General features: G+C 41.0%; 1 protein-coding gene across 2 annotated transcripts in view; it reads right to left on the minus strand.

The window, feature by feature from the left end:
- The window catches only part of sh3pxd2b (SH3 and PX domains 2B), a 235,711-nt gene that overhangs the window by 117,383 nt on the left and 94,783 nt on the right, over positions 1 to 23,545 (minus strand). For both annotated transcript variants that reach the window (XM_033029589.1, XM_033029588.1), the window contains exon 4: positions 6,799 to 6,875. In XM_033029589.1, the coding sequence (XP_032885480.1) occupies positions 6,799 to 6,875 (77 nt within the window). The remainder of the gene's footprint in view (positions 1 to 6,798; positions 6,876 to 23,545) is intronic.

A 23,545-nucleotide genomic window follows, 5' to 3' on the forward strand; every position in this document is an offset into this window, starting at 1 on the left:
CATGGTCTGGTCACTTACTTAGTTGCTATTTGTGAGAACGGTGATCTAAACAATATGGAATTTATTTCCAACATTAACAGTGATTACAAGACAAAACGTCTTTAGACAAAGGCCACTTTAGAATGTAAGAGCTTTCTCAAAAGAAAAATGTCATGGTAACCAAGGGTACAAGACAATATTAATGATCTGGATGAGGGAATTGAAGGCAATATCTCCAAGTTTGCGGATGACACTAAGCTGGGGGGCAGTGTTAGCTGTGAGGAGGATGCTAGGAGACTGCAAGGTGACTTGGATAGGCTGGGTGAGTGGGCAAATGTTTGGCAGATGCAGTATAATGTGGATAAATGTGAGGTTATCCATTTTGGTGGCAAAAACAGGAAAGCAGACTATTATCTAAATGGTGGCTGACTAGGAAAAGGGGAGATGCAGCGAGACCTGGGTGTCATGGTACACCAGTCATTGAAAGTGGGCATGCAGGTGCAGCAGGCAGTGAAGAAAGCGAATGGCATGTTAGCTTTCATAGCAAAAGGATTTGAGTATAGGAGCAGGGAGGTTCTACTGCAGTTGTACAGGGTCTTGGTGAGACCACACCTGGAGTATTGCGTACAGTTTTGGTCTCTAAATCTGAGGAAGGACATTATTGCCATAGAGGGAGTGCAGAGAAGGTTCACCAGACTGATTCCTGGGATGTCAGGGCTGTCTTATGAAGAAAGACTGGATAGACTTGGTTTATACTCTCTAGAATTTAGGAGATTGAGAGGGGATCTTATAGAAACTTACAAAATTCTTAAGGGGTTGGACAGGCTAGATGCAGGAAGATTGCTCCCGATGTTGGGGAATTCCAGGACAAGGGGTCACAGCTTAAGGATAAGGGGGAAATCCTTTAAAACCGAGATGAGAAAAACCTTTTCACACAGAGAGTGGTGAATCTCTGGAACTCTCTGCCACAGAGGGTAGTCAAGGCCAGTTCATTGGCTATATTTAAGAGGGAGTTAGATGTGGCCCTTGTGGCTAAGGGGATCAGAGGGTATGGAGAGAAGGCAGGTACGGGATACTGAGTTGGATGATCAGCCATGATCATATTGAATGGCGGTGCAGGCTCGAAGGGCCGAATGGCCTACTCCTGCACCTAATTTCTATGTTTCTATGTTTCTATATGTCCCACATCCCACTATAATCTTTAAGCAATCTCTTCATTCAGAAAAACGGGTGACAAAAAGCAGATGGCTCTCACCCTTTGCGCCTTGCTACACTTCCATTGTCACAATTCTGCCCAGATGCATATGTCAATAAAGTGCCTGTTTATATCTTTGCCATTTATTGGAAAATGTGTCCAACAGTTGAGAATTTCAGAAGATATTTGCTTGGTTCTACAGAAGTGAATATCTATACCCCTGGAATGAAACACAGGAGGTATTTTGTGACATTAATATCCCATGGTTCCCTCAGATGGCAAAACATCAGCCAATCGTTAATTTGTTGCAACATTCCAGTTTCATGTAACCTAGTCCATGGTTCTAATGTAACAGACCAAAGCTATTTAAAGACCAATGTCGTAAAAAGGCCAAGGAATCCCCTGCTAAATATACCATGGATATTGATGTTTACTGCATGAAAAGACTAATCAGAGGTGAAATCAAATCGGTAAGCTTTTCTACTGGCTTGTAAACAGTGGATCACAAGTTACTTTGATCCCTCGGATCAAAGAGCCAGCAGGCAGTTCAAAGTACGGCAGCATGGAAAATACTCTGACCAAATTCACATCACGTGTTAAATATGCACGTTACTCCCAGAAATTCCATCAATGTTATCTTGCCATGCAACTTTTTAAAATAAATCTATTGGTAGGGTAAATAATGTAGCTTTTGAAAACTGCTGTCAAGTAAGATTGACTTTATAATTTATATCATGCATCGCAGTACGCCTTCAAGAAAGCACCCAAAGATATCAATTCTAAATTATTTTAGATTAGTTTAAAAATACAGGCCCGTCGGCTACAGAGTCCACAACGATCACCTTGTACACTAACACTATCCCACACACTTGGGACAATTTACAATTTTTTAAAATTGAAGCCAAAGTAACCTAGTAACCTGCATGTCTTTCGAGTGGGAAAAAACTAGAGCACCTGGGGAAAGCCCACACGGTCACGGGGAGAATGTATAAACTCGTACAGACAGCACCTATAGTCAGGTTCGAACCCAGGTGTCTGGCGCTGTAAGGCAGTAACTCTACTGCTGAGCCACTGTGCCTCCCTCTTTAATTTCCTCGGAATATTCCCTAATTCAATTTCCCTCCAAGAAAAGTGCTAGCAATAACTGTGTTATTGTCTACAAAATGGCAAATAATCCTAGTTCAGTTAAAATATTTTGAGCGTATAAATTTCAAAACCATCAGCAGACTTTTGTTGTGCAAATGGATAAAGTGAAATAGAGCAAAAAATTGGTCAAAGTTTAAATACAGTCCCAGCCACAACATAATGCAATGATTGAAACAGACAAGGGTTTGAAAGGCTTATTCAAAATGGCATATTCCAGTTCTTATTTATCAGGGAGATGATTAAAGGTTGGAGTTGGGGGAAGGAATTGTAATGGAGAGAATTGGTGTGGTAGCATTGGGAGTCATTGAATCACAACAGGTGACCATGGCTATCAGGAAAAAGAGTTGTGAGAAGATGGGCATGAAAACCAAGACCCAGTCTTTCAAAGGAAATCAAATCTACATGGAAGATGCAGCAACCTTAACTCTACCATAATAGACCAGATAAAATGTTCCCACTTCAACTGTCATCAGCCCTCTGGTTAACCCCTTCTTCAGACTTCTGACACAAAGGTTTTTGCGTGCACACACAAATTTTGTACATAATAATTCAAAATATACATGTTCATATAATAAGAGGCAGTCACGGTGGCGCAGCGGACTAGATCCAGGTTCGATCCTGATTACGGTTGTTGTCTGTATGGAGTTTGTACAATCAATCAATCAGATTTATTCATCACATACACAATAAAGTGCAGTGAAATGAATTTGCCAGCAGCGGTACAATAAAAAAGAACACACAATACACAATAAAAATTTAACACAAACATCCACCACAGCATTCTTCACTGTGGTGGAAGGCACAATGTCAGTCCTCCTCCATTTCCCCCTGTGGTCGGGGCTATAATCTCCGCAGTCGCCGCTGGGGGCGGAAAGATGACAGGTCCTCTCGTCTGGAAGGTAAGTCCTGAATCGATGCTTCCCTACCAGAGACTGCGGCTTCAGGATGACATAGGCTGCGGGCCGGCGATCAGAGCTCTTCCCCAGGGACTCCCGGCGAGGGATCCCACTCCCGATGGTAAGTCAGTCCCCGCCGCACCCGCAGCTAGAAGCACCGCAGTCCGCAGCTTCAAGGTGTTGTAGGCCGCGGGCCGGAGCTCTTCTTCTCCAGGGGTTCCCAACGAGGGATCCCAGGCTCCAGACGCTGCGCCCGCGGCTAGAAACACCGCAGTTCGCGGCTTCAGACTGAACAGTCAGAAAACGTCCACGCTGCGCCCGCTGCTGAAGCTCTGGGCCCGACTCCGGGAAAGGCCGCACCAATCCTTGGTGTTAGGCCGCGAGGGAGGCGACATGGAAAAAGTCGGCTCTCCGTGGAGGAGGCGACCAAAAGCAGTTTCCCCCTTAACCCCCACACCACCCCACACACAAGACACATCGAGAGACATTAAAACACACATTTAGACATACTAAAAAAGTAGAAATGACTAACACGCTGCAGGCAGGGCAGCCGTCGCACAGCGCCCCCACCAACCTCCCCATGACCTGCGTGGGTTTTCTCCGAGATCTTCGGTTTCCTCCCACATTCCAAAGACGTATAGGTTTTTAGGTTAATTGGCTTGGTAAATGTAAAAATTGTCCCTAGTGGTTGTCGGATAGTGTTAATGTGTGGGGATCGCTGGTCGGTGCGGACCCAGTGGGCTGAAGGGCCTTTTTCCGTGCTGTATCTCTAAACTAAACTAAAATAAAGGAGTCCCCATGCATCAGTGCTTAATAAACAGAGAAGAACCATAGCACATTTTTGACAATGTTTAGAGGTGCATTGTTCATGATAATATTCAGTACAAGTCACCACTTTCAAATCACAGAATTGTTAGATCTATAGATTTCGTGCCTAAAATTATATAATCTGAAAACATTGAGACATGTCCTGTCACTGAAAGTTGGATGTCAAATCTCATATTTTCAAGGGTTTGTTGACGTTCATTCACGATCGCTCATAAAGCATCAATTATATTCAGATTTCTACAGGCTTGAGCAGTCAGTCCTTCATTATTTGGCACACAAATTTACTTTAAAGTGCAGGCTATATCTATGCACCAAAAATACTTAAATGTAATGTCTTTTACAAACACTGATATTAAATCATTTCATATAAAGGCAGTTGCCATGTTAACAATGTGAAGCATTCTTGATAATGAACTTTAACAACTGATTGATAAATGTAATCTGTTCTATTGGATTACCTACAGTTTCTATTTGTGAGCATAGAAACAGTCCCTTTGGCCCACGTTATCTGTGCTGAACACAATGCCAAATTAAACAGATCATGTCTGCCTATGTGCTCTTTATATCCCTCCATTCCTGCATATTCATGTATTTACCTTGGAGTCCCTTGAACACCACTATGCTACCTGCTTTCACTGCCAACTCAACTCCACTGCTTCTTTTGTCATCAGCCAACTTAGTGAGTTAGGAACCAACAACCTACATGTTTAAAGTAATTCAGCATGGAATTCGGCTCTTTGGCATAACTTGCCCATGCTGATTAAGATGCCCCATCTGCGGTAATCCCACCTACCCATGTTTGGCGCACATCCCTTTAAACCTTACCCTATCCATGTGCCTGTCTTTGAAATTTTTAAAAATTAGTTTAGAATAGTTTAGAGATGTAGTGTAGAAACGGGCCCTTCAACCCACACCAACTGGCAATTCCTGTACACTAGTTCTATCCTAGACAGTAGGGACAATTTACTGAAGCCAATTAACTTCTGTAGAGTTATTGACAACAGCATCAATGAACACACAGATAACGGGTGAAATGAACATCATGCAAATTATTATTTGGGCTGTAGAGAGTTGAATCAGCTCCAAGTTTGCAGAGGATGGAAAGTGGACAGATATTCAGTGGAAGGACCTCTGACCTATGTTGAATTTAGAGTTAACTAAAGCAAGGTCATAAGGTCATAAGCAATAGGAGTGGAATTAGGCCATTTGGCCTAATGAAGTCTACTTCACCATTCAATCATGGCTGATCTATCTCTCCCTCCTAACCCCATTCTCCTGCCTTCTCTCAATAACCTCTGACACCTGTACTAATCAAGAATCTAACTCTGCCTTAAAAATATCCACTGACTTGGCCTCCACAGCCTTCCGTGGAAAAGAATTCCACAGATTCACCACCCTCTGACTAAAGAAAATTCTCATCATCTCCTTCCTAAAAGAACGGCCTTTAATTCTGTGGCTATGACCTCTAGTCCTAGACTCTCCCACTAGTGGAAACATCCTCTCCACATCCACTCTGACCAAGCCTTTCACTATTCTGTATGTTTCAACAAGGTCCCCCCCTCATTCTTCTAAACTCCAGTGAACACAGGCCCAGTGCCGACAAACGCTCATCATAGGTTAACCTACTCATTCCTTGGATCATGATTATAAACCTCCTCTGGACAGGGTTAAATGTTTCAATAACAGACGAGCCATGATTGGAGAAGGGACCAGCAAGATAATATCAACGGCCTCAGCAGCTGATGGGAAATGTGTTGAGATGCTCGTCTCTAGATCAAAATAACCACCTGATCCTGGACAGTCAATTACGACCAATCTTCAAGAAGAGGGATGGAGTCCATGGCTAGGGATGGAAGAGTTTAAGAAAGAAAATAACAAACTCCTCCCAATATTTAGTTGGAGGAAGTTTCAACTCATATGGTACTTTTGTAAAACAAATAGTATGATTACACAGGATCACAAAATTAGTAGTGTGGGATGTGTGCTGTCTTTATGTGTAACTTGACATTGGCAGAAACATACAGATGAGAATCAAGGATAGATCCTTGTGATGGCACAGGATGAGAAGGAAACCCATTGCTTGGAATTCCTTGGCTTCAACTGGACAGAGAAAGAAAGGAACCAGAGGTCAGTCCCATCAAGCTGGATGTCAAAGGAGAATAGCGGAGATAGTGTGGTCATCCGTGTCACTTCAGCACTCGGGTCAATTAGTTTCATTGCCGTCGTTATATCTTGATAGTGAAATCAACATTTTTAATCAGATACACTTACTTCGATAAGAATTTGTACTGAGGTAGCTGATTCAGTTGGATATACTCCATGAATTCTCTTGGCTTATACTCTAATAATTCAGAAGGCATGAATTGATAATCAAGAGTTTTACCGAAATTTGAACTCAGAAATAGCCGTTTTTACCCTAAAGTAGAGCAAGAGTAGGTCAGTCACAGAATAACTTTATTTTCTCTTTTCCGTTTTAACTTCTTGGAACAGAAAATAAGACCCCTTTCATATCTAAGTTTTTAAATGGGAGTAACTGATTACATGGCTGCATTTATTAGTGTATTTTGGGACAGACCTGGCAAATCTATGATTTCAAACAGAACTCCACTATTGCACTTTCCTGTTTGCCACCTACTATGTCTCAACTGTGGTCTGACTACAAAAACAAACACGTCGCAAAATTGGGGGGGAAAAAAAAAGAAATGAACACAACATTTTCAGGGTTTTTTTCTCCAACTTTCGGCAGAGACTTACCCTGCAGTATTCATCTATTGGCTTCAGTCGCTTTACTGCAACATCCCTGATGTGACTTCGTTTGAAGAGGATTTTACCTGCAATAAAAAAAGATCACACCTGCTCAGCAAATGGCATCTATAAAACAGCTTTTATTCTCAGCCTGAAGGTCAGGAGCAAACAGCACCTATTCACCGCATCAATATTCTTACTTTAAGTCATATGTTTACATTCTTACACATTTACATTGGGAATAGCTACACACTGCTACTAGTTCCAGAAATGCATAATGTAACTAAAACCTCGTCCATCCCTACTTGAAAAATATTTCTTAGAAATACCTTCGAGTCCTGAACAAAATAAGGCAATTGTTTATTAGAAATCTAGTAAATAATGGGTCCCAACTGGTCGGCATGGACATGGTAGGCCAAATGGGGCTCTTCCATGTGGTGTGACTCAATGACTCCGTGTTCTCAAATGACCAACTGCTCAATACAATTAAAAATATTGCAAATACTCTATATAAAGCTATTTACTTTCTTGCAAGTTACTTGAGATAGAGTAGGAGATAAATGAGGCATTAGTCGCGTTAGTGGGACAGGCCCTTCAGCAATCCCCAGCTACCAGAAAAATGAATTAAAAAAATACAACGATCCCATTGAAAAGTACACATAAAAACTAATCCTAAATACGTGAATAATTATAATGAGCAGAGAGCATTTGTGGATTATGTTGTCCTCAGAGTACTTTGTGAACTATGCAACATTGAAAGAGTAATTTATTTTGAGATACTAAAATTTCAAAATCTTGATACTGTAAAATGTAGTTACTGTATATTTAGGCTATGTATATTTTGGATCATGAATAATTACATATTCTTCATTTCTAGCCAAAATCAATCCCAATAGAATAATTCTGCTTCACAGAAGAGCTGGTATAGGTTTGGTATGTTTATTTATCACAATTCAAATTTATGTAATGATATCACTCAAGTTAATATACTAATGCCAACCACAACCTTAATCAGCTAGTTCCCCCAAAATATTTCCAAGTTCACACATTTCATATTAGCAATGAAGATACATATTATCCAACAGACTAAAGTGTAACTTGGAAAAAAATCCTGATATTTCTACTGGAGTTCTGCATTGTTTGTCACAACAGAAACTCAGACCAGTATCTATCAGGAGATGCTGCCGGTCCCGCCGAGTTACTCCAGCATTTTGTGTCTACCTCCAGAATCTATTTGATTGATTCATTCATTTAACACTCTGCATCAGTGCCTACATATGACCAATGAGAGTAAAATGGTGCTATACCACCTTAATGTGTTTAGAAAATAATTTACTCTTTCATAAGGATAAACTTCTTTTTTTTTAAAGCAGTTGGCCTGGATGTACTCCTTTTTAGATTGTGAAATTGTATGCCAATCAACTGACCACAAATTCTTTGCCCACATCTTTAACCTCTCACTTTGACAGTTTTCCGTCCCCATCTTCATCAAGAAAGCCTCCATTATTCCAGTCCATAAGTAAAGTGACCAGTGTAAGCATTGACGCAGAGTTAAATGGGTTAATCAATCAAATAGATACTTGTCTGTGTTTCAGTCTCAATGACTATATCCCAGTTGCTGTAACATCAACTATAACAGAGTGCTTTGAAATATTTATACTACCCACATCTGAGCCAGTCTTCCCGATAATCTACACCTCCTGCGATACAAAAAAATAGATTTACAGAGAATACTATCTGCCTTGCACTACATTCAGTTCAGGATCACCTTGATAATAAGAAAACCTAATGTCAGAATGCTACTCATTAACTACAGATCAGCCTTCAACACCATAATACCGAATAAGCTCATCGCTAAACATCTCAATCTTGGTTTTGGAGCCTCTTTCTGCAACTGGCTGCTGGACTTTCTGACTGCCAAACCTCAGTCAGTTAGAATTGGTCATAACATTTCCTTCACCCTGACCTTCAGCACTGGTGTGCCTCAGGTGTGTGTGCTCAGTCCATTGCTCTACCTCCTGTACACCCGTGACTGTGTGGCCATGTATAACTACAACCCGATCTATAAGGTTGCCAATGATAGTTGCTGGCTGCAACAATAACGTGAAAAACAAGCGAAAGATGGAGGACTCTGCGTCATAGTGTTGGGATAACAACCTCGCACTTAACATCAGCAGATAGAAAATGAGTTGGCCGTTGACCCAAGGAGATGAGGGAGGGTGGAGGGGGGGGTGTGTAAGTGAACAACCTTGTGCTCATCAAGGAAACTAGTGTAAAGATAGTCAACAGCTTCAAGACATCCATATCACCAACATTGCAATCTCATTGCTTCACACGACTAAGAAAACATATTATTTTTTTTTCAGACATCTGTAAAGATTCTTGAACTTCTACAGATACGCTCTGGTACATATTCTGATGGCACACCAATTGCTACGGCAACTGCTCTGCTCTTCACCACCTGAACCTGCAGAGAGGGATCAACACTGCCCAGTCCATCACAGGCTCGTCACTTTCTTCCATCCAGTCCATCTTCATGGTGCATTCCATCAGGAAGGCTGGAGATATGGCCAAGGGTGTTTGCTTCTGGCCATTTTCTTTTCTCTCTTCTACCTTCTGGGAGAAGATACAGGCGCTTAAAAGCTCAGACATGAAGCTTAAGAGCAGTTTTTCTCTGCTGCTATCAGACTCCTGAACCATTCACCCCTTTCACGTACCCCTTCAAGAGGTGCTGCCATGTCTTAACACCACCTCATTCAGTTATTCCGTTATTATACTTTAATATCTTGCACTATTCTGCTGTTCTGCACTGGTTGTTATACTAATTGTGCAGGAAGGAACTGCAGATGCTGGCTTGTTGTATCTTTACTGTATGGACTTAGTAGGTTTCGTGTGAGATAGGAATTTCATTGCACCCTGGTGTATTTGACAATTAACTCATCCAAATCTAAATCAATGCAGAAATATTGTCAAACACATGTTTAAATTACGTTTCAGATTCTGATCAAAAGTAGTGTGCCTCTACACAGGTTAATAGAAACATTACCCCCCATAGCACAGGTTATGAGTAATGGTGAAGTTAAGTTTTATTTATATTACAACATTGTATCCCGGAGGAATAAACAGAGCCACTGACCCACCTGCTCCTTGCTATAGCAGAAACACAGTAAATAGATATTTCTTGCACAATGCTGGAAAAACAACAATAATAAAACAAACCCCATAATAAGATGTGAACAGGTTTGTACATAGCTCCTTGGTATTGCAAGACTCCCATTTATTTTGACAAGAAATGCATTCAGAAATCCCTCTAATAGGCAGGAAAATGGTGATTGCCATTCCAGCAGTCGTCAATAAACAATGGAAGGTGTCAGTGCTCTTATGTGAGACTTAATAGTCCAAACCTCTTGCAGCTGTAGTTCACGTTAGCACATAGAGCTGAGATGAGTTGTTTCAATGCCCTTAATACCAAGGCAACATTTGGCTCTGTTCATATCAGAATCTTGATGACAGAAAGCAAAAGTAATTCTGGAAATCTGTGCAAGGGTTAGTTATAAACTGCTGGGAACTCCGAGCTTGATATTGTACCAAAAGGAGAAACAAGGTATTTGAAACTGTGCGCATCTCAAGCAGTAGGGGCGTGTTCCTTGAAGTGAGCTTTTGATACTCACTTCCTCTTCATCCCTCTCCCATCAGGTAAGAGGTAGAGGGTGAAAATGTATTCCTCCAGAATTAGTGATAGTTTCTTCCCAGCTGTTATCAGGCAACTAAACTATCCTGTCACCAACTAGAGAGCAGACCTCACTTAACATCTACCCTCCCACTGTCTTTAATCAGACTTTATCTTGCACTAAATGTTAATCCCTTTATCCTGTATCTGTGCACCGTGGACAGCTTGACTGTAATCTGATCATGTATAGTTTTTGACTATCTGGATAGAACGCAACAAAAAACTTTTCACTGTACCTCAATACACATGACAATAATAAACTAAATTCTATCACATTGACATGCAACAAGTAGGCTGGAACATTGGCACATCTGCTGCCTCACAGTGTCAGAGACCTGGCTTCTATCCTGACTGACCTTGTCTACCATCAATGTGGAGTCTGCATATTCTCCCTGTGACCTACACAGTTTCCTCCCATATCCCAAAGACGGCAGATCCATAGATTAATTGGCCAGAATAAACTTCCCAAATTGTGCAGGTTAATGGTAGAATTTGTGGATGGAGAAAATGTGGGGAAATTAAAATATATAGGATTAACACAGGATTAGTGTAAACGGTGATTGATGGTCAGTGGGACTTAGAAACATAGAAACATAGAAAATAGGTGCAGGAGTAGGCCATTCGGCCCTTCGAGCCTGCACCGCCATTCAATATGATCATGGCTGATCATCCAACTCAGTATCCTGTACCTGCCTTCTCTCCATACCCCCTGATCCCTTTAGCCACAAGGGCCACATTTAACTCCCTCTTAAGTATAGCCAATGAACTGGCCTCAACTACCTTCTGTGGCAAAGAGTTCCAGAGATTCACCACTCTCTGTGTGAAAAATGTTTTTCTCATCTCGGTCCTAAAGGATTTCCCCTTTATCCTTGTGACCCCTTGTCCTGGACTTCCCCAACATCGGGAACAATCTTCCTGCATCTAGCCTGTCTAACCCCTTAAGAATTTTGTGAGTTTCTATAAGATCCCCCCTCACTCTTCTAAATTCTAGCGAGTTGGTGGACCAAAGAACCTGTTTCCATGCTGTATCACTTTCTAACTCTACAGTTTTAATATTACTGCAGTATCTGAATTAAGTAATCTGCTAGTTGTGGCAATAGGTTATGATTTTTTTTAAATTATCACAGTATTCCAGAATTGTAATCTGACCAGCACAAGCTCTGCTCACTCATCCATCTGCTGCTTTCAAATACTCCAAACACACCCGCTTTTAAGTCCTTCTAAATTAATCTAATCAAATGGAGTCAGCATGGCTTCAGGAAGGGAAAATGTGTCTGACAAATATCTTGGAGATTTTTGAGGAATTTTCATCTAGGATGGAGAGAGGGGAACCAATGGATGTATTGTACTTGAACTTCTAGAAGTCAATAAACAAGGGACTTCACAAAAGCTTGAATTAAGAGCCAGTGCTGCTGGAGGTAACACAGAGATGTATATAGCAATGTTACAAAATTTTGAGATTTTAAAAATCAAGTCTGTAATTTATCCCATCAGATAAAGCATAAAAATAAGTTTAATTTGACACCTAATTCACTTTCATATCTCAAGTATTTAAAAAGTTATGGCCATTTTCATACTGGGAAATGAGCATCTTGTTCCCTATTGATTTTCTATGGACATAACAAAAAAGCTGTGATCGTGAACAGTCAAAAGCCCATAACTTTCTTAAAAATTAAGAGAACTGAATGAAATTTTCAGTTATCATAGATTGAAGCATTCTGAAACAAATATAAATTAATCTTACTTGGATGACCTGAAATTAAAGCATATAATTAGTTAGTTACCTAATTATAGCTAATTTCAGACTTCAATTACTAGATCTAAACATCTATCCATTTCTTAATAAATGATTAACATTTTTAAATAGCCTAAATGTCCAAATAATATTCACAAATAATTCACAATAAAACATGATTTTTAAATCTCATTTACATTAATTTATAGACCAAATGGAAGGAATTTAGTGTTTAATTGCTGTAAATAAATGCCCATTTAAATCAGCTTTCCAGTGGGTCCCTGTGGAACGCGCTGGTTTAGAACGTTCACATTGCGGTAGATTTGTGCCTCAAATGCCGAGAAAAATACTGCGCGATATAATGGGCCCAAATTGAGCTACTCGCAATATTAAACTTTGTATAAAGGGATCTTTAGAAGCCCTTTTTAATGTAAAAATATACAACCTAACTTCTGCTATTTGCTTTATGAGACCCTGCGGTTGCTGACGGTCGCGGGTTTAGAGATTGATTTTTAAACTACTATAACTATTATTCAAGGCCTTTAAACCTAATAATAGCTTTTGCGACGGGGTCTTCCAGCGATTTTTCGTTAATAATTAACTAGGCTGAACATTTTCGATTGGAACAGCTTAGAGAAAATCGCGTTTTAAACCCGCCCCCTCTAAACGGCGCCAAAATCGCGCACACCCTCAGCAGCAGATCTTCAACGATGCTTCAGGTAGGCTTTGCAACATACCTAATGTATAGAGGATGTCACCAGGCAGTGAATAGGGATCAGGTGTTATTTTCAAGCTGGCATCCTATGAACCACTTGCCACTCCTTCTATGGTGGGCGTGTCCCACTGGTAGGACAGGGATGTAATGCTGAGGCTCTATAAGGCGCAGGTGAGGCCGCATTTGAAGTATTGTGAGCAATGTTGGGCACCATATCTGATGAAGGATATGCTGGCCCTGGTGAGGGTGCAGAGGAGGTTTACTAGAATGATTCCAGGAATGAGTGGGTTAACATAGGATGAGCATTTGATGGCACCGGGCCTGTACTCGCTGGAGTTTAGAAGAATGAGGGGGGGACCTCATTGAAACATACAGAATAGTGAAAGGTTTGGATAGAGCAGATGTGGAGAGGATGTTTACACTAGTGGGAGAGTCGAGGACGAGCGGTTATAGCCTCAGAATAAAAGGATGTTCCTTTCGGAAGATGGGAAGGAATTTCTTGTCAAAGGATGGTGAATCTGTGGAATTATTTGCCACAGAAGGCTATGGAGGCCGTCAATGGATATCTTTAAGGCAGAGACAGATAGATTCTTGATTAGTATGGGTGTCAGGGGTTATGGGGAGAAGGCAGGAGAATGGGGTTAGGAGGAGATGGATCAGCCATGATTGAATGGCAGAGTAGACCTGATGGGCCAAATGGCCTAATTCTGCTGCTGTCACTTATGACCTTGTGACAGAATGTACATTCCTGAGCAGATCTTATGTCCTTTCCAGAGCGTTCTTTTAGATCGCTCATGTCATTAGTCAGATGCAAATCCTGCAGCAAGGTTCCAGCATCTGTAGTTCCTTGTCTCTCCAACAAACCAATTACAATTTTTTTACAAGTTCTCTGCAGTAAAACCTCAGTGAACAATTTCTAGCTTCACAATTAGCAATAAGCAAAAGCAACATTCTAGACAGTGTAAGCGATCCCTGGGTCTCTGGAGCAAGCAGAGGGAAAAAGCGATGATCCCTTCTCATGTTTGATTTCCAGTGACTCATATTAGAAAGTTCACTTTGGAGATGTAGGGGAATGGACAGAACTGGGATTAGATCAGTTTTTCTCCACCACTAAATAGTCATCACCACTCAGTGTCTCTAACAGATCGCAGGCAGTTACTTGGCGATGTACTTGAGACAAACCAGTGCTCATGGAACTATATTCAATCAGGAGCCAGCACTCTCTGGAGAGAAAAATAACAGGAAAAAAACTGGCAAAGACAAATGCAATGGAAACCTATAATAAATGATTATATTACAGCAATCACTCCAATTGGCAGAGTCACATACAACCCTAGAAACGTTTCATTTCAAATGTTTATTTTGTTTTTTGAATAGTGCATATTTATAGTTTTAATAAAATAACCAGCAGGGATGAACAGACCTCTGTGTCACACAGCTAATACAACTCAGTTGCACTGGCAGCTATTTGGAATTAGCCAACTGGTGCCATTTTGACATGTTTTAGCCAAGCCAAGAGAACTACATGCTCCTCATGTATAACTGCTCATTTGAACCAAAAAGTACAAACGTTGCACATCATATAACATGCCTCATCTACTTCAAAAGACTTTTGGTTATCGAGTTAAACGGCAAGACAAATTTGTAGAAGTGCACTCATGTTTTAGCTTAGTGTGTGCATCAACTATCATTTTGTACAAAAACTGTCAGGTACCAGTGTCTATTTAATGCACACTAATCAAAATGGCTTTCACATTGCCCAAAGTAAGTTTACATGCTGCCAAGATATTTATGAACATACACAAAAGGCAACACATTTATAGGAGTGATTAAATCAAATAAAGAGTTGTATGTGTACAGCTGTTCAAAATGCACAAATTGCAAATCTCAAATATAACCTTCAAATGCTTTTCAAAAAAACACGTATCAACAAGTCTCTCAGGGTTGTGCATAGCATGCAGCAAAACAAATCCAGAATTCCAGTAACCAATCTACTAGTAAGCTCTTGTTTAGTGCAGTGGTCTTAGTATATTTCAAGAACCCAAGAAACGCTGGCAGGCAGAAGCGCACTTTTACTTAACAGAGAATAAAGTCAGAGTAAGCTGCATTTGATGCCAATAAATACATTTGTCATCATGTGCAAGTCAGAGCTGGTGAGCTGACCTATTTAAAACAAGCTCATCCTTGTTTTAAGTATTACGAAGACATTTTGGTTCGAGACCCACTGGCACAGAAGGAAAATTTCACAAACTGTTTCATATATAAATATATAACTGTGACATTTATAATTTCTCCTGCAACAATTGAATGGTCTAGACTGACAGGAGGAGGACACATTCCCCCAGATAAAGAAAAAGGTAAAAAGGCAAAAAAGACATTAACAAATCTTCATGAGAGACAAGTTCTGGTTGACTACAGGGAACACAAAACTTGTTCCAAGGCTAGTCGGGCCAAGAAATAGAATGGTCTCGACCCCAAACATCAGTAGAGATGCTGCCTGATCTGCTGAATTATTCCAGCATTTTGTGTCTATCGTTAGAATTTTAAAAAGGTACCATTGACACACAATATTACTGTAAGAGGTTATTTTATTGCTACTCCAATAAGAGAGCAGTTAAAAGTGTGAAACCTTATCATTTATGCAAGAGCAAATACAGTAAATATTTAATCCAAAAGCAAAAATCTGCATAGGGGAAATCTGAAATAAGAAACTGAAGTTGTAAATGCAGACAACATATGTGGAGAGACAAATGTATTTTCTGCTTCAGGTCAATAACCTTGTTGTTTCATTAATCACAGGGAAAGCTGATAGTCTTAAATGAGCAGCGGTGGTGGAGGCAAAGTATAAGCAGCTCTGGAAACAATGCAAGGGGAATCAGCAAGGGCTAGTGAGAGGAGCAGGGAATGCAGCTGTGATCTGAAACTCAGTGTCTGTAAAGATGCTGGAAATAAAAGACAACGACAGATTTTAAAGAACAAGAACTTGAGTATAAATGTTTATCCTCAGGAAAAAGTGCAGGGAAATGTACTCACCAAACAAATTGATGATTATTCTATAGTTCCATTACAAATCTTGACTTTGATACAGTAGTGTACTGCAGTGGAGAGGATAATGGTTAGATCAATCTTGCAATATTTAATGATTGCGAAATGATGGAACAAGAATAGGACGTTTCAATGTACCCATTTAACAAAACCTAGGCAACATAACTGCGGTATCCTGGCCTTTTGAGCTTACAATCGGAAGATTTTTTTTTGCCACTGGTTTTGCAAAGTTAGAAAGTAGTCTGACATCAAGGTTTATTTGAAAAAAAAGACACAAAGTACTGGAGTAACTCTAGTGGGTCAGGCAGCATCTCTAGAGGACATGGATAGAGGATGCTTCAGGTCAGCTTCCTTCTTCAGATTGAATATGTTGGAGTGGGGTGGGAAGAGAAAGCTGGAAGCGAGGAGGAGCAGGCCAAACACTGACAAATGATAGACGATACAGGTGATGCTGATTTTGATAGGCAGATGTTTGGATAAACGCCAGAGATGAAAAGATAAAAAGGCGTGAGATAAGGATAGAAGTACCGATTGTGGAATATCAGATGCAGTAGCAGAGGTGAGAGGAGGTGTACGTATGTATACCTCTGTCTCACCTGGAAGGACTGATGAGGCCTCCGGATAGATGCAAGGGAGGAGGTATAGGGATAGGTGCTATATCTCCTATGTTGACTGGGGAAAGTATCTGTGGTTTGGGTGGGAAGGGATGAGCAAACCAAAGTGTCATGGAGGGAGGGGTCTCTGCAGAAGGTTTGGGGTGGGAAGATGTGATTGATGGTGGTATCACATTGAAGGTGGCGTAAATGTCAGAGAATGATGTGTTGGATGTGGAGACTGGTGGAGTGAAGGGCAAGGACCAGAGGAACTCTATACTTGTTCCGTCTGGGGGCAGGGCAGGGGAAAGGGAGCAAGAGCAGAACAAGAGGACACAGAGGAGACATGGTTGTGGGATCCATCTACGATAGCAGGGAGGAATCCTTGTTGATTAAAGAAAAATGACATCTCAGATGTCAGAATGGAAAGCCTCATCCCGGGAGCCACTGGTAGATGTTGAGAGGGCAGAGGTGTAGTCCAGATAACTGTGTGAGTCGGTGGGTTTGCAGTAGATGTCAGTAGACAGTCTGTAACCTGTGATGAAAACAGATAGATCACGAAAAGAGAAAGAGTTGTCAGATATAGTGCAAGTGAATTTGGGGGCAGGCTGGATATTAGTGGTAAAGTTAATGAAATCACCAAGTTCTGTCAGGGTATCAGAGGCAGCTCTGATGCAGTCATCAATATAGTAGAGGAGTCGGGGGATGGTGCCAGTCTACATTTGGAACAAGGACCGTTCAATGTAACCAACAAAAAAAAAACCAGACATAGCTGGGGCCCATGCAAGTGCCTATGGCTACATTTTTAATTTGGAGAAAGTGCGAAGTATCAAAAAAGTTGTTGAGGGCGGAGACATGTTCTGCCAGGCAAAGATGAGTGTTAGTAGAAAGAAAGCAAACAAGTCTCTGTTCAAGAAAGAACCACATGGTCTTGACACCTTCCAGGTGGGAGATGGGGGTGTAACAGGATTGAGCATCCGTGATAAAAATGAAGCAATTGATAGTTATTGAATATTTGAAGGGCGTGTGAAGCGTCTCAGATTGGTGGGAAGAGACTGGTCGGGGGGTGGGCATAGGATGGAATGAAGGTACTTGGAGATAGAGTTCTGTGGGATAGGAGCTGATACAGTTATTTGTTACTGTTTATTCCTTTCACTAAGAATACTTGAGCTATGAACTTTCACCAAGAATACATGACCTATGAGTGTTCACTAAATGCTGGAAAGTGTTCATTTACATCTTCAATGCAATTTTGTTTTGAAAAAATAACTTCTCTTGGGAACATTGAAATCTTGCAATACAAATCCAAATTCAAAAAAGTTTAAAGAGCCATATTAACTGCAACTACAGTAATAACGGTATTCTGCTAAAATGTACAGCTCTCCAACAAAAATCTTGGTGCCGTTTCCAAAGCTCACTGCTCCTTATCCAACAGACCAAACAAACGGAAGACCACAAGAGTTCTTGTGGCTCCAGAGACAGTTCCAAAGTTAATGTCAAGTGTGGTTACGACATTGAACAAACTCAAACATAATAATCACCTAAATATATATGCGCTTAGGTCAACATCGCTTCATACTGAGGAGCCTATGAATTCTAGGCAAAGCCTTGTCAGATGTCCAAAAATATAAACAATTGCAGCTGCGAATATTTAGGCGCTCAGATGAGTTACGCAATTATCTGTAAAATCTGATTCGCATCCTACATCCTTTCGTGTGGCCCAAACCTTGCAAATGATTATGAAGTTCAAGAGTTTCACACTGGAGGTTCCGTCAGGCACTTCAGAGAAACCATGCATCCTGTCGCCATGATAAAATGTGAACAATCCAAGCTCAAGTTGCAAATGTGTTATGTCATGGGTCCAAGACCACACAAGGTAATTTTCCATTCAAAGAAAATCTTGAAGGATTTCCTCTTCCGGAGCCACAGAACACATTTTTTGATTTCCTCAGCTTGTCCTGTACTACTCAGCATTACTGTGCTCAGTCACCTTCTCCTAGAGAAGGCAGGCAGGTCATCCAATGACGAGCTGATCACTTAACTGCTTTCATGCAAGAAAACATTTAAATTCCTGTAATTCACCTGAAATTGTCTTTAAAATTTGAAATCTGCATTACTTATTGAACTTAAAAATTTAATAGAGGTTTTACTTCACGACAGGGGTCAAGGAAAGAACATTTGCGTCTCGGCCCTGTTTTCACCAATCTTTCCACCACCACGCACAAGAAGCGTGAGACGGACACCATTGTATGCAGATGCCAAGAACTGTGTTCAGCTCTGGCTGAACTAATCTTGTGTGTGGACTCAATAAGAAGACTTCACGATAGCCCCAAAATATCTGGTCATATTTCTGAAGATAGACTGATAAATTGAGTTGGAAGAAGGGTCTCATCCTGAAACATCACCCATTTGTTCTCTCCAGAGATGCTGCCTGTCCCACTGAATTACTCCAGCATTTTGTGTCTATCTTCGGTGTAAACCAGCATTTGCAGTTCCTTCCTACATATTTCTGAAAATAAAATTGTCACAGCAGAGCTGAAGGAATTTTAAAATCATCACAGCACTAGGTTGCTACCCGAGAGAACAGAATAGATTGATTCCATGATAAAGACACTAATATTCATGCAAACAGACCCAATGCTGTAGCTGGGCTATTTCTGTAAAGACTGCACACTGTAGTGACCAACTTATTAAAGCTTCTTAAGACAACTCCCCACAGAATGAGCATTTTGTTCATCCTGCTTTGAATACTCTCTACCAATTATTTCCCTGACCCCCCCCCCCCCATGACAGTTTTAGAGATTGAAGTTGTAGTTTTTGGTCACTCTGAATAGAGCGCCAGGCTTTAATGTTGGTAACAGACGGATTTTTGACAATAGTATTCAAATTTGCCTAAATCTGGCAGCTAGGGAGAACATGCAAATTAATCTTTCTGAATGTTAACAGGAACGCACCCTTTCAATTGCTCATGTAATTGTAAATGAGAAATAGGTTATTCTCCTTTACCTTTGCTAAGATATTGGAGTACTCCACTGTTTACAAAATACTCTGATGATCCACTCTCCAGTTATTCAGAAATCCAGCATTCTGCATCTGGCTCACCAGGTAATGTTTGCCTTTGCACTCACCAGAGCCCTGGTTCCCGGACTCCCTTCCCGCTCACCTCGACCCAGGTTCCCAGCTATCCTTCTCATCACCACGTCTCCAATTCTCAGGCTCCCTTCTTTACAGGGGCCCTCATTCCCAGGCATCCTGCCCACTTACCCAGTTCCTGGGCTCCCTCCCTTCCCACTTATAGGAGCACCAGTTCCTGAGCTCATCTTGCACCCATTGTTCTGTCTTTTAACTTAACTGATTCATTTAAAAATTGTTATAATACTGCACAACATCTTAACAAAAAGCAAATTAAAAATTGGATTGGGTCAGTAAGAGAAACAACATCCAATAGGCTGGAAAGTCTGCCAATTTGGTATCTTCAAAGTTCAGTTTGCCTGATTATCAGAATTTGACAGTAACTGTATCTTAACTCTATAGACCTTACTTTAGACTTTAGAAATACTGCGCAGAAACAGGCCTTTTGGCCCACCGGGTCTGCGCGGACCAGCAATCACCCCATATTCTAAACTACACACACTAGAACAATTTTACAACTTACCGATGCCAATTAACCTATAAACCTGTACATCTTTGGAGTGTGAGAGTAAACTGGAGCACTCGGAGAAAAGACGTTCACAGCGAGAAGTAAAAACTCTGTACGTACAGCACCCGTAGTCAGGATCGAACCTGGGTCTCTGACGATGTAAGGCAGTGACTCTACTGTTGTGCCACTGTGCCGCCCTAAACTCCTTTTAGCTAAAGACATATAATGAAGGTTTTGATTGTTCTAACTAAACAACTAATAGATATAGTAAACTGTCCCAATGTGGAAGAAATTCTATTGTTCATGAAAAGATTACTTTTTTTTTTTAAAAAGCTCAAATTCCTTTACTTACAATATTAGGATTTGCATTACACCAATTTTTACACCAGTATTAGGATTTCACACCAGCTTTTACTTTAAATATAAACAAGCAAACGTCTCTGAAAGTTAGCACTGAAACCAATGCAAAGTGTGTCATTTCTAAGTAATTGCTTTCCAGGAAAATTTGGGACAACACCTTTTCTAAAAACAAATAAAACAACAAGCATTTGCACCAGTTGCTACTTTTGCAGATTTACCACAGTGGGCTCAAGGGATCCATCAAACACCGATTCACAACTCATAAAACATCAGTGATATATTTCCGACACCACCAAGTTGTTCCTTTCCCAGCCACGTCCTACTTTTGAACAGTTTTATTTCCAGTCCTGTTATGACCTGTTTGGCTCTGGTTCTATGCTTCTTTTGGACTCAGTCATTTTCTGTAAATCCCAGGCACACAGCATGTTCCACGAGCCAACAGTGTCTGACTCTATGGCCTTTGCCAAAACTTTGCAACATTAATACCGGGAATCTCTATTAAATTGCCATAATTAATATAAATTCACATTTGATAAGCAATATATCTCCATAAATGGAAATCTGGGTGAAGATTCTTGGGTGGAAGCGTGAGAATCTTGTGCTTTTTCCAAATGTCTGCCAGCTCAAGATGCTGGGATGCCCAACTCTAGTACTCTTGCTATCTTGCATCAGCAAATTAACACAGAGTTGAACACAAGTTCATATATTTACTTACAGTTGGAAAAAAGGCACTGAAAGAAACATGACGACAAATAGAAACATACAAAACATAGAAACATAGAAAATAGGTGCAGGAGTAGGCCATTCGGCCCTACGAGCCTGCACCGCCATTCAATATGATCATGGCTGATCATCCAACTCAGTATCCTGTACCTGCCTTCTCTCCATACCCCCTGATCCCTTTAGCCACAAGGGCCACATCTAACTCCCTCTTAAATATAGCCAATGAACTGGCCTCAACTACCTTCTGTGGCAGAGAATTCCAGAGATTCGCCAATCTCTGTGTGAAAAATGTTTTTCTCATCTCGGTCCTAAAAGATTTCCCCCTTATCCTTAAACTGTGACCCCTTGTTCTGGACTTCCCCAACATCGGGAACAATCTTCCTGCATCTAGCCTGTCCAACCCCTTAAGAATTTTGTAAGTTTCTATAAGATCCCCCCTCAATCTTCTAAATTCTAGCGTGTACAAGCCGAGTCTATCCAGTCTTTCTTCATATGAAAGTCCTGACATCCCAGAAATCAGTCTGGTGAACCTTCTCTGTACTCCCTCTATGGCAAGAATGTCTTTCCTCAGATTAGGAGACCAAAACTGTACGCAATACTCCAGGTGTGGTCTCACCAAGACCCTGTACAACTGCAGTTGAACCTCCCTGCTCCTATACTCAAATCCTTTTGCTATGAATGCTAACATACCATTCGCTTCCTTCACTGCCTGCTGCACCTGCATGCCTACTTTCAATGACTGGTGTACCATGACACCCAGGTCTCGTTGCATCTCCCCTTTTCCTAATCGGCCACCATTCAGATACTTTCCTGTTTTTGCCTCCAAAGTGGATAAACTCACATTTATCCACATTATACTGCATCTGCCATGCATTTGCCCACTCATCCAGCCTATCCAAGTCACCTTGCAGCCTCCTAGCATCCTCCTCACAGCTAACACTGCCCCCGAGCTTTGTGTCATCCGCAAACTTGGAGATGTTGCATTCAATTCCCTCGTCCAAATCATTCATATATATTGTAAATAGCTGGGGTCCCAGCACTGAGCCTTGCGGTATCCCACTAGTCACTGCCTGCCATTCTGAAAAGGACCCGTTTACTCCTACTCTTTGCTTCCTGTCTGTCTGCCAGCCAGTTCTCTATCCACATCAATACTGAACCCCCAATACCATGTGCTTTAAGTTTGTATACTAATCTCTTATGTGGGACCTTGTCGAAAGCCTTCTGAAAGTCCAGGTATAACACATCCACTGGTTCTCCCTTATCCACTCTACTAGTTACATCCTCGAAAAATTCTATAAGATTCGTCAGACATGATTTACCTTTCATAAATCCATGCTGACTTTGCCCAATGATTTCACCACTTTCCAACTGTGCTGCTATCCTATTCTTTAATAACTGACTCTAGCAGTTTCCCCACTACCGATGTTAGACTAACTGGTCTGTAATTCCCCGTTTTCTCTCTCCCTTTTCAAAAAGTGGGGTTACATTAACTACCCTCCAATCCTCAGGAACTACTCCAGAATCTAAAGAGTTTTGAAAAATGATCACAAATGCATCCACTATTTCTGGGGCTACTTCCTTAAGTATTCTGGGATGCAGCCTATCTGGCCCTGGGGATTTATCGGCCTTTAATCCATTCAATTTACCTAACACCACTTCCCGGCTAACCTGGATTTCACTCAGTTCCTCCATCTCATTTGACCCCCGGTCCCCTGCTATTTCCGCCAGATTATTTATGTCTTCCTTAGTGAAGACAGAACCAAAGTAGTTATTCAATTGGTCTGCCATGTCCTTGTTCCCCATGATCAATTCACCTGTTTCTGACAGCAAGGGACCTACATTTGTTTTAACTAATCTCTTTCTCTTCACATATCTATGAAAACGTTTGCAGTCAGTTTTTATATTCCCTGCCAATTTTCTTTCATAATCTATTTTCTCTTTCCTAATTAAGCCCTTTGTCCTCCTCTGTTGGATTCTGAAATTCCCCCAGTCCTCTGGTAGGCTGCTTTTTCTGGCTAATTTGTATGCTTCATCTTTTGTTTTGATACTATCCCTGATTTCCCTTGTTATCCACGGATGCACTACCTTCCCTGATTTATTCTTTTGCCAAACTGGGATGAACAATTTTTGTAGTTCATCCATGCAGTCTTTAAATGCCTTCCATTGCCTATCCACCGTCAACCCTTTAAGAATTAATAGCCAGTCTATCTTGGCC

Source organism: Amblyraja radiata, chromosome 11, assembly GCF_010909765.2.
Source record: "Amblyraja radiata isolate CabotCenter1 chromosome 11, sAmbRad1.1.pri, whole genome shotgun sequence".
Taxonomy (NCBI): Eukaryota; Metazoa; Chordata; class Chondrichthyes; order Rajiformes; family Rajidae; genus Amblyraja; species Amblyraja radiata.